The following is a 12,745-nucleotide window of genomic DNA, read 5'->3' as shown; positions in this document are numbered from 1 at the left end:
CGTGTGGCTCTCTGAAGGACATCGTACAAATACAGTGAACAAAAAAAAAGTGCTCTGTTGTGGTCTGCAGAATTTTTTATTTTTCACGATAAGTGGAAATAATCCCCAAAACATATCACAGCATTTTACAGAACTCTTACAGGACACCGTTTTCAAACCAAAAGGATGATATTCAAAGTTCCTGTTGAGTAGAAAACCACCTTAAGGCAATAATTCCCACATAGCACTCATAATTTAACTACAATATGACATAACAATGAGGTTAAGTTCCAGGAACAATGTGTACAGTGTGATTTATTTGAGAACAATCAGTTAGAAAACTCCTGGTGTTCGCTCAAGTCAGTCAGTGCAACAGCTTGAATAAGAGCGGTGTGAAATCGTTGGGTTCATCAACATCTTTACTTCTATTTCTTTGCCTGGCCTTCTATCAGATCTTTCGCTTCATTTATCTTCGCTGCTAGGTAGGGAGATCCACCTGTGAGATTACACACACACACACACAACAACAGGTTAAATTTCATTATGTTTCGCTAAACTACAAAACTCAGTCTTTGTAATCATGCTGGATGTATGCTTCACTGCCCCCTTTAAAAGCTACTGAAAGAGACAGCTGCACCCCTCACCATACTTTCTTTATAAAGTACACTCTGGACTTTGAGCAACAAGGTGTGTCTAACCAGGAAGGTAAAGTTTGTACCAAAGTAGATAAAGGGAGTGTATGGTAGATAGACTTACCTCTATCTGGGTGGTTTAGGATCATCAGTTTCCTGTGGGCTTCTCTGATCTTATTCCTGTTGGCTGTGGGACTGGAGGAAGGAGCAATAGATCAGTTATTAGTGAATTATTATTGTAATTAGTAGTAGCCCCATTTTCTGCTATAGTGAATGAGAGAGGAAATAGCAGCACAGGACCTAATTCTTGAGTCTACGTCACTCTGGAGGTGCAGAGTGAAGGACGGTGAAGGGAGATACTAGTGTGACAAGAGTGTCAACATACCTGATACCTAAAACCAGCGCAGCTTCTCTCTTGTTCATCTTTGTTTCAAATCCACCTTTATAGTAACCTCCTCCAAAACTCTGCAACAACAAACACAGATGACCACGAATCAGAAGCGATCCGCTAACACCAGTACACACCTCAGATGTGACAAGAAATGTAGGTTCGGAGGAATGTGAGATGTGTGGTGAATTACTGAAGAGAACAGTAAAGACAAGCTGCTTGAATCTCTGGTGTATTCTAACAAATTGCTTTTTGAATGTTAAGCTGGAGATAAAGATGTATCTTGTGTTGTTTGAGAAATTAAAAACACATTTATGACTGCTGTTTAGAGAGATAGTGAATGTGATAGTATGAATGTTTCCTTCTGTCCTTCTTACCGCCGTGGGGAAGCTCTGAAGGGCCTGTTTCACCTGAGGCTCCATCTGCTTGAAGGCCTGCATGGCATAGCGACCTGGTGGGTAAAGGAGGATAAATCCACATTAACTTAGTTGATAGAAATGTTTGCCATTTTAACGCAGATGCTATATGTTAGGACTATATGTTAGTGGTAAGGTTGGGTGATATGGTGTAATTCAGTATCATGATATTCATACTATTTCTACAATATCAGTATATATAGTACATTGTAGAAAATGTATGCAAAATTCACATTTGAAGTAGTCCAACTGATGTTCAATGTAATGAACTGCATTCTTCTGTTATTACATCAGACAAAACTCTTCACATCATTCATTTCAACAACAGAAATGAGGAAATAACTGGTAATATATAATCATCATGATATGATTCTACTGAAAGTTATCGGTATTAAGACTTATAACTATGTTCTAGAAAACTATTGAAAGGTTTTGTGATGGACTGTTGGTAGATTTCTTTGCTATGATGATAACTGTGTGATTGTTTTACATGCTGCAGTCTGTAACACTAATGTGACAGGTTTTGTCAATGTTTGGCGTTTTCTAGTTTACAGATTTTCCTTTGCCAATTTTGTCCTTTTCTTGTATTTCTATCACTCTCCATATTTTATGCCTTTATTGCAATTTTTGTCTCCGCTGGGCGTAAGTTGGTGGAGATAAACTAACATAACTGACATCCAGAGTAAAGTCTGGTCTCATCTTGAACTGGAACACCTGCTGATTAATTTAATAGTTGGCAACTAATTGCTTAATTGACGAATCATCGCAGCTCTACTTTGCTTTGCTTTCTTAAATTTCTCATATCAGAGAAGCATTTCTTGCTGTTAAATTCTCATTTAGACTCATTACTTCACCTCAGACAGTATCAACACATTAGACACAATTTTGGCCCGGTTGTGCCAACTTGATGAACACGGCTGAGGATTCTCTATCAAGGCGATTAACCAACCTGTCAGCGTGTCAGTTACATAATGAACTTCTTCCTTCCCTAAGTAAGCTTTTACAGGAGTTGCTTACCTGCAAATCCGGCTGCAGCCAGAGCCAGCCCCACTGCCACCATGGAACTGGCCTAAAGAGACAGAGGCAGGAAGTGAGGATGAGAAAAAAATCCCTGATAACTTCACTCCTAGCTGCCTGACACTTCACCTCCATATCTCATTCAAATTCATACTGTGCATACTGTGTCTGTCCTGCACTGTGTAGCTGTATATAGATTTTATTTTTTGATTAACTATACATACATATATATCCTGTTAATACTCAGACACACACAAGGACAGTGACATTGCGTCCATTGTACAAATACAATGAAAAAATGATGCTCTGTTGCTGTCTGCAGAACTTTTTATTCTTCACCGCTAAGAGTAAAAAGTTCTTAGGAACATATTTCTATCATTTTACAATAAATGCATCCATCAAACTCTTAACATTCATCAAGGTAAAAAAATGAGAATGGGACACTGTTTTCATACCAAAAGGCTGCTGTTTAATTTCCTGTTGAGTAGAAAACAACCTTAGGGCAATAAGCAAGCACAAAGTCTTTATACTTGTATTTATATTCTGCTTTTATGCACACACACTGTTTTTATCATGTCAATATGAATGCATAGTCTTAATACTTATATTTATGTTCTGTTTTTTTGCACACACATAGTTTTTATCATGTCAATATGCATGCACATAGTATTTATACTTGTATTTATATTCTGCTTTTTTGCACACTCATAGTTTTTATCATGCATGCACATTGTCCACCCCCACTACACAGAATCTTTGTAAGTTACAGTCTCTCTCTTTCTTATACTATTATGTTTATTGATGTTCATTTCTTTTTCTGATAAAATCTGGACCACACTGAATTCCTTGTACTCTGCGAATGAATCTCATTTGTGTCCCTGAGTGTTGCAGCAATGTAAACAAATGCACACTACTACCTAAACTGTAGCAGACTACAAAACACAAAGCGGATTCAGACGAGCCACGTTGATTTCAGTCCCCTATTGTGGCTCATGTAGCGTGTTAACGTTGGTTAGCTGGCTAATAAAAGTCAAACATTAGCTTCAGTTTAGTCACGTCGTGTCATTCGGTCATGCACATTTCAGCCGAGCTAAAGTTAGCTTAGCCATTTAGCCTTAATGTTATCGAAGTTTACATCCAAGTCGTGAGTGTGAACCGTTTTAACACAGCCCTTCTAGTCAGTAAGTAACAAACCAGACCTACCATGTCTTTGAATTATGCTCCGTTACTATTAAAATCAGGATATTAACTTTTGACCTCTCATGTTTTCACCGCTCTGACGTTCATATGTTTGTGCCGGAAATAGTGCACAACTGTCGTAAAACCTTGACACACGTTGGTCCCTTTTACGATCAAACTGTCAAACCGACTGAAAACAACTCAAAAGACAAGAATATTAGCTTTTTAATCCAACTATTTAATTTTTTTGCAAATTCCATATACATAAAATGAAACTGACCAATAGAAAACCAAACCTCCTCAACCTCATTTCTAATTTATATTGAGCTCTATTATCTCTATCTCTAGACAAGCTTTTTTTTTTTAGCTTGAAAGTCGCCTCATAATTTTTTTATTTTTATTTTTTTAAATTGAGAGCATGATAGAAACCAAGCTGCAACCACTGGAGCTGAAAAAATAAGTCAACGCGGAAGTGCCAAAAACTCCAGTTCCTTAAAGGGACACTTGCCACTTGTTCCAAAAGCGAGTCATTCCCCATAAGCCCTCATATTAAAATGCCCAACTTTACAGCAGAAATAAACATGTTTACAGCCCGGTACAAAAACAGTTTTGGTCTCTATAGGACACCCGTTTAAATTTTATTAAGGCTTAAACTTATGCATAATTAAGGGCCTGGCCGCTTTGAGTGACAGGTGGGTGCTACCGTTTGGTGCCACCCACCATGGCGACAACGTTGGTTACGTAACGTAACCATGGCGTATAGTAGTATAGGCGTCACCGTAGCCGTAGCCGTCGCTATTTCAATGTGTTTTCAGTTCATGAAAGTTAATTACAACATTTTGGTCGCCTTTGGTCGGTTGTCCTTAAATACCCTCCAAAAAGTCGGACGTTCCGAGTGTTTCCGGTAAGTGCATTTTTGTTTAAATGGTTTTAAACCTGTTTTTCGCCAGCGACAATTAGCATCAGCATTATCACAGTTAACCATAGACCATAAGTTAAATGCACTGTGCTAACCGAGCTAGCAGGTAGCGTTAGGGTCAGCTCCATCCTCTCGTTCAAATATGGTAATCTCTGGCCATGGATGATGTATTATAAGATAATACATCCGTGCTTCTGGCTCCAAAAATCCAAGATGGCGACGGTCAAAATGCAAACTCGAGGCATCAAAACGGGAGTCCACAAACCAATGGGCGACGTCACGGTGGCTACGTCTATTATTTTTAACAGTCAATGATACAAACATCCAGGCACATAGATAATAATAACAAAACACTAAAAATAAGGCTATCTCAAATTAACTTAAACATATCTTGTAATGAAAACAACTGAAGAGCTTTCTTGTCTTTAATAAGTTTCAGTGCTTACTCAAGAGTTTTAGCTCAGTCTTCCAATGGTTCAAACTGAGTTTAGTCTTAAAGTATCTAAAAAAACTTCACCAATAACACCATAATATTGAGGACAAAGACCAAGTTGTTGTTTTCAACGAAAACACGAAACTTTACTGTCTTCACTGTCAAGGGTGACTGACTCTCTAGTCAAGCTGCAAAATAAAAAAGCAACAAAGAACCAAACAATTTTTAAAACGTATGACATTATTTACCAATGTTACTTGATTTTTCCCTCCTCCTATGTATTAGTTTGTCTTTATTGAATGTAAATAGTTTCCTGCACAATCTATCTACCGATTTTTTTCTTTTAACTTATATTTAATGTTGTCATAATTGAATTCCCTGGCACTGTGTTTCCTCTTTTTGTTCCTCTTATTTGTTTATATGTTGCTGTCGTTAGGCTACGTAAAGACTGTTTATTTTGTTATTCATTATTTTTACTCTTTATTATTTTTTGGTTCATTTTTAGTTAATTTTAACTCATATTCATTCATGTCCTCAGTAAAGTAAAAAATAAATAAATAAATCCCTCCATCTCCCTTCAGAAAGAGTTTGCTAGTCCAACTAATGAATGCGGGAGGAAGTTTGAAGTTGACATGAACTTGAAATTTGAATTTGCCTTGCTGTGGTAATTCAACAACCTTATTTTAATTCCTTTACTTAATGGTGTCGACTTGAAAGCTAACATTTTGCTTGCTGTGGGTTTCTGGAGGTCAATCTAAATGCTAATTAATGTAATGCTACCTCACATTCACAGATATACTCTGCCTGTATGTAATTTAGTTGTAATTTAAACAAAGCCACCATGCATTAGACTGTTAATGGTAGTATTTACTACACTAACTACATCAAAGGGGTGGATATAACTTCTCTCACATGAGCTGAAAACGCATTTATGCCCTCTTGTGCTAGCTCGATAGTTGATGTTGGAATGAAACTACCGCAGCTAAGAGGAAATCAAAGCTACAGCTAGTAAATTAACTTTACTTAAGTTACTTAAGTAAAGAATCTGAGTACTTCTTCCACCACTGCTGTTGTGTAATGCTTTTGATTTTTTTTTTTGTCACAGGAACAAGAGGGAAGCTGCAAGGAATACACTCTGAAAGGTTGAAAGGGTTGTGTAGGTGAGTGGTTGGTTGATTTTAACCAATGTGTATGTCTGCATATTTTTAATTAAAACTATGAAAGAGTCCTGGTTTCCTCACCTGTATGCTTTACAAAATGAAAAATGTCACACAACTTTTTATATTTAAAGGCATATGTGATATTTTCGCAGTAGCATATAATTTCCTTTACTCAGCAGATATATTCAAATTACACCTAAAACCTGCTTTTTGGAACAGACTTTCCTCCCTTCAGTCATGATAAAGTTTGAGAAATGCACAAACATATTGTCAAATGTGTCTGATTGTATCCATTCAAGATTGTGTAGTAATTGTAACGTTTAAATGGATCATCAACATTTTTAGACTTTATCATTTTATAACATTTTAAGCAGTTATTTCCTGATAAGGATAAGCTGACCAGTACTAGTCACTCTTTCTGTTACCTTCTACACACTGCGCTCCATGTACATTAAATGTTGTGAAATGATCACAAACAAGGTTTAGCATCACACAATATGTTAGTACTGTTGATACAGCACTATATGGCACTTTGTAAGCGATGACAACTCCAATATGGGGGCGCCTGTGGTGCAGGAGGTGGAGCGGGTCGACCACTAATCACAGGTTTGGCGGTCTGATCCTCAGCTCCTTTCTCACCACATGTCGAAATGTCCTTGGATAAGACACTGAACCCAAAATTGCTCCTGATGGTCAGGCCAGCAGCACCTTGCATTGTAGTTTGCATCCATTGGTGTGTGTGTGAATGGAAATAAGTGGCAAACTGTAAAGCACTTTAGATAAAGGAGTGATATGAATGCAGCCATTTACCCAAACCCCTGGTTTTACCTAGCTACATGCTAGGCTAAAATCTGTTACCTGTGGTTGGCCTGGGCTGTGTCACTCAGAAAACAGCCAATCAGAAGAGAGGGGCATCGAGACACAAAACAGCTTGTTCTTCGTAGAGATCCAGAGAGAAGCTTAAGAGAGGAGATCTAAAACTATATTGAGATGGTATTTGGTACTTAAAACTACAAAAATATCTTCTCATAGATGTCAAGACTTCAAATAAAACATCAGAAAACTGTAACATATGGGACCCTCAACACCCTTATGTGATGGTGACACAACACAGGACCCAAATACGTATGTTTTAGGTTCTTGAAAGTTGACAAAAAGCCACATGACCTATGTGATCCAGTAGAGATTTACTGTACTGGGAATACTGGCAGAATTTTCTTTTGTTTTATGATAAATATAAAGCTGAATATGAGACTAATTGTCTTGTTGAGATGGATGGTCTTGGTAGGTCTATGTCTTGGCATTCTTGGGAATTAAATCCTAGACATGTGGATATCACATCTTAGATATTTGTTGCATAAACTAAACATGCTTTGTCCAAGCTCAGTACTCACAAATAAATGCAATTAATGAAAGCCATTAATTTGTGATTTGGCCCCATGGCCCATGTCTGATAGTGTTAGGTGGTTGGCCAAAATGTTTTTACTGACTAAGTTCATTTATAGGTTAGTCCTCAGGACTGGTGAGAAAGCTGCACACTCTCAACAGGAGGCAGTAACACATGGTCAGAATTACACCAGTACAGTACAGTACAGTAAGTAACTTGGTTGACAACTCTGTAAGGATTAAATAAGTGAGATTTCAGGTCAAATTTGGTTCGACAAGCAAAAGTTTTAAGATTTTAGGTTTTATATGTTATAACTTTCTTCAACAGCATTTGAATGTATTTCAATTTCAAGTCCTGATATAAGGTACACATTAAAATACAGTCATTGGCATTCTGTTGAAACAATATGACATAAAAAAACCCCTCACTCTTAAACCAAATTAAGACCAGTTTTTCATCAAAATGTCTCAACATCTTTTGGCCTTCGAATCACCACATCAGCGCTTGCTGGGAAGGAATGAACATTTCAAAGCTACGTCCTAAAAGATTATAAAGAATCTATTCAATGGAGTGGTCGTGACCTTGATGGTTAGCCAGGCTTACAGGATGGAACTAAAACTGACAGTAATGAAGCTGATGTGAGAGAACAAACTCTGAAAGTGTAGCAGCTGTAGTGTAATGTTAGTTGTCGAGGCCGCGGTTCGCATCTTGATTTTTTGTTGTACTTTGAGGACAAGATAGTTCCACTTGAGCATCTTCTACCTGATGTTAGTAAATGGCCAGTAAACATTACATCAGGTTGTTCTAGTCTTTTGTTTTATTACATGCAGTTACATAGTGTCATGACTAATGGTGATTTTCATTATCAATGTATGCCATAGTGAAAAATGCCAAACCCTCACATTTGAGAAGCTTGGATTGTTGCTCGATAAGTAATTATCATAGTACAGCACACAGAGGGAGGCCTTTCATCTGTAGTGAACTTCTTTAAATGGCACATATACAAGAAGTGTTTGCTGGTGAAACAGTGTGTTGTGGATACAGCAGAGTGTAACACACACCAGCAGGCCTCTGGATAAAACAATAGCCGTATGCTCCGGTGGCATCCAGCTAACAGGCAGCTCACAGCCCACAGGGAAAGCAGAGTCTGCAGCTAGAGCATCTCATATAGAGGCACCCTGGCTCGGAGCGATGGCTAGTTATAAGAACGAAGATGCTGTGAACATCTGCAGGCTGTCTGTAGGGAGCAATTTAAAACTGAACGTGCCCCGCCGCGTCTCTCTCCTACCATTGGACCGAAACATGACAGCAGCTAACACAATGGGACAGTGAAGGGCCTAATTATTGCCCCTATCATTTGCATAATTACAATGTTTTTCCGAGGCAGGGGCAGTATAGAAATTGTAAATTGTAGTGGACCTGCTGTCTCTCCTTAGTGGAAGTCATATTTAAATGGAGAGAGAGCCTGTTCATGCTAGCCAGGCAGTCAGGCTCAGGCAAGAGGTCCCAATCAGCCAGCCTCACAGACTGCTCATTCAATAGGATTTAAAAAGCCAACTGTGTGGAGAAATGAGAGTTTTGCCCCCCAAATCATATGGAATTACAGTGCTGGTTGCATATGAGGGGAGCCAGTGGCAGGCACAAAAGCCCACAGGAAGCAGCTATTTCTGTGTGTTTTATTAACCCAACCAAGCAATTTAATTCTTTTGTTCAGGGGAGTTCTACTTCATTGATTAACAAAAGCAGGGATATAATTTTTTCAGCCCCTTTTGAAAAGCCTGAAATGTCAAGCCTTTTAAAGGAGATTATTCTGCCTGTGTGCGATGAATAGAGCCCAGAGTAACCTTTTGTCTACAATTAAATATTCCAGCATAAATATAAAAGAAAATCAGAGATGGGGAAGATTGAGTCAGGAGAGATTGGAGAGGTAGATCCTCTGCCCGATAGTGGCAACAGCTTGGCTCTAATTAGATATGCCAGGCGGGCTGTGAGCAGTCACTCTCCACAGCACGCCGAGAGAGGAGGCAGCCTGAGAGAGGAGGACAGAGGAAACCTATCTGCTCATCTGTCTGTCCAGCGCCTTCCTCTGGGCATCAGCAAAGGTATTTCAAGAGACTTTGTTTTGTTTTGTTTTCTGCCGTTATTTGTTTTCCCCGACATTTTTTTGCCCGCCGGAGAGGGAGAGTCTAAAAGGCAATGCCTTCTGGGAACTGCATAAACAGAGACGGATGAATATAAAAAAAAAAAAAAAAAAGTTGTGAGATTGTTTATGATGCTGAGGAGTGATTAGGAATGATAATAAGTTACTTTAGGGACTGAGGGGGTTTTATTCTACTCTGAAGGTAGACTTGGAGGCTGTCTGGAGGTGATGAAAGGGGATGATATTAAGTTTTTGATGCATGCAGCGCTGCATTTGATTGTGTTTTGTGAGTTGCAGTTGGACTTTGCATTTGTATTGTGCACTGAGGAGGCTGAAACGTACGTGGACAGAGGTGACCAGCATGCTTTGATATGAAAAGTGAGCTTTTGCACTTTTGTCTTCAATAACATTTATCTGATGATAAAAAGTTTTTCCATTAGTTGATGAAGAGTTGTGGTGACTCAGTAACTGAGGATTCGTACTCATCGTCAGGTGTTGACAGTCAAGGCAGTTTGGTGAAGCTGTCGTCATTCCTGTTCGCAAGGATTACGAAACACTTTCCCTTTAATTTAAGAGCAAACAAGTGATGGAAGTAATAAAACCCTTGAACTCTCTCCTGCTGGTGTAATGTGAATAAAATGAGCACTAGTTTGTGTCAGTCAGGTTTTTGATGGACGGTGCTGTGACCTCTTGTCGGTGGATTATTTTCCTGACCAATCATTTTTGGAGTGAATTAATGAGAACGACTCGTTTCTGCCAATAGGTGAAGTGCTCCTGTTGGCTTTTTGACACATGCTCATACTTTCTTTACCACCTTTGACATGTTTAGGGAATTCTTTTCAGTCTGGAGCATTTATTTTATTTATTACATTTTATTTATTTATACAGCTTTTTTCTTTTAAGTCATATTTTCATCAGTTTACACCATCGTTTCTGGATTCTTAAGATGCTGACTGATCTGGTTACATAAGTGTAGCAGTGAGGTTTGTTACCTCGTCATACAAACAATTACTTCCAAATTTTTAAGTGTTGCTCTTCAAGGAAGTAAAAACACACACACATAATATGTGGAGTGTCTGTGAAAGAAACAATATGGACTCCAGCTGTTTGCATTCATTCTGATGTTGTAACTGAAGGTGAAAGATGAAGAGCAGTTTTGTTGTTGTTGAGAAAGAATGAACATCATCTTGTGCTCTTATCTGCACATTACAGGCAACGTCAATGAACAGTATTTAAAACTCTTTCTGGAGTGACTATTTTGTCTCCTGTAGCCTCAAAAGTGCTGACATCAGTGACATGTTAGTCACCATGAGCATCTTTTTCCATATGTGAAAGAGTACATTTTATATTTGATCTTGCAGGAGGCAAAAACATTATCATCAACATTAAAGAGCTGCCTAAAAGCTTAAACAAAGACATTATGATAAACATTTAATAAAACAATGTATTTCTGCTTACTTCATATATATATGATGTTGAACAATGTCAAAAATTGTATGTTTCTTTTTTAAATTTGTATTTGAATCTGTCAAATCTGATTTGTCACTTGATGTTTACTGATGCTTGAGTTTAGCTCTTGGTGTCGACAGTTAATGATCATGCTCAGGGCATCTTTTTATTCACATGTCTAGACATTTGGTGGATGCCTTTATTGAAGAGCAGTGTACAGGTGCATCACTGTACTTGTTATGACAGATTAACCTGCAGTAGGAGGGATGGTAACCAGACTCTGGTTCTTTGGCCAATAGAAGCAACAGGCCCTCAGTATTTCTCCTCCTGCTGGGCCAACAAGAATCTCCAATGTTTTCTTTAAAACTGGTTCAAAAGTTACTTTCGGTTCCAGTTACCTGCAATGCAAGACAGATAAACTGGAGGAATTGTTGGTGTGTGAAACGGAGGGGAGTATATTCACAATTAGAGTTACAACAATTAGTTGATTAATCGATCAGTAGATTGACTGAAAATTAATCATTTGAGTAATCCTCCTCCTCCCCTCCAAGCATGTAGGAGAACCTACGGTGGCCGTGAAAGGTCCTCTCTAGAGTCAGTGTTTGGTTCGTCTGTTCTGAGCTACTGTAGAAACATGGCGGCCTCCGTGGAAGAGGACCCGTTCCCTATATAGATATAAAGGTCTCATTCTAAGGTAACAAAAACACAATAATTCTTATTTTCATGGGAATATACACTAATTAAAACATACTTATAAACATTATATTCCATTTCTGCAAAGCGCATTCTGCTAGATGCCACTAAATTCTACACACTGCACCTTTAAGACAAAATGTCATAAAACAAGCTGGTTCCAGCATCTTAAATCTGAGTATTTCCTGGATTCTTTTGTCGTCTGTACTGAACATCTTTGAGTTGTGGACTGTTGGTCAAGGCAAAACAAAACATTTTAGGAGGCATCTTGGGCTTTCTGACATCTTATGGACCAAGCAACTACTAAAAGATTAATCGATAATGAAAATAATCGTTAGTTGCAGTTCTAGTGGTGATATCATGACATCAGTGAAATAATTTTAGTCTAGTTTACTCTGTTTAATGCAAGTGTATCTCTCTATATGAAGCAGGGAATCTCTGTCTGTCCGTTTGTTTGTCCTTCGCATATCTTGAGAACCGTTCATCCAATTTACTTCTTACCTGGACAGCACCACTCTGCTGTTGCAACTCACTTTGTGGTCAGAGATGGGATTACATCCATAGTGCTAAGAACTATTTCTGTTCCTCATGTGTGGAACTTTTGTATATGTGTTGAAGACATAGTACAGGATGTGTCAGGCATGTTTTGAACGGGCACTACAGTTCATCCGATCAACTTCAGCTCAACTCAAAATCATAGTCTTCAGGTATTCTGCGTGTGAGGCATTTAGGGAACATCAGGAACATCAGTAAATTGTCGCGTCTACCCATAGCCTGTATGAGGCATTGAAAGGGCATCAGTAAATTGTAGCATCTACTGATAGTCTGCATACGAGGTGTTTAGGAGACGAGCACTGTTCTCTCTAGGTATTGAGAAACAGGCATGTTTTGAACAGCACTGCACTAGTGTACATCTGTTTGAATTGCAAATAAACATAATTAATTAATTTGTC

General features: G+C 38.4%; 1 protein-coding gene across 1 annotated transcript; it reads right to left on the bottom strand.

Annotated features, from left to right (window-relative positions):
• Positions 1-57: 57 nt before the first annotated feature.
• dnajc19 (DnaJ (Hsp40) homolog, subfamily C, member 19) lies at positions 58-3,771 on the bottom strand. Its single transcript, XM_067596316.1, has 6 exons — positions 3,636-3,771; positions 2,433-2,484; positions 1,377-1,450; positions 997-1,076; positions 736-806; positions 58-475 (listed from the first exon to the last, which is right to left on the bottom strand). The coding sequence occupies exons 1-6, from the start codon at positions 3,636-3,638 to the stop codon at positions 405-407; spliced, it is 351 nt and encodes a 116-aa protein (XP_067452417.1). The 5' UTR covers positions 3,639-3,771; the 3' UTR covers positions 58-404.
• Between the last annotated feature and the right edge of the window lie 8,974 nt (positions 3,772-12,745).

The sequence above is a fragment of the Thunnus thynnus genome, chromosome 8 (genome assembly GCF_963924715.1).
Source record: "Thunnus thynnus chromosome 8, fThuThy2.1, whole genome shotgun sequence".
In the NCBI taxonomy this organism is placed as follows: Eukaryota; Metazoa; Chordata; class Actinopteri; order Scombriformes; family Scombridae; genus Thunnus; species Thunnus thynnus.
This window is presented reverse-complemented; position numbering and strand designations above follow the sequence as displayed.

Coding starts and splice junctions, on each gene's coding strand:
- dnajc19 (XM_067596316.1), bottom strand. Junction 807..996: donor GCGCTGGTTTTAGGTATCAG/GTATGTTGACAC, acceptor TCCTTCCTCCAG/TCCCACAGCCAACAGGAATA. Junction 476..735: donor CCTAAACCACCCAGATAGAG/GTAAGTCTATCT, acceptor GTAATCTCACAG/GTGGATCTCCCTACCTAGCA.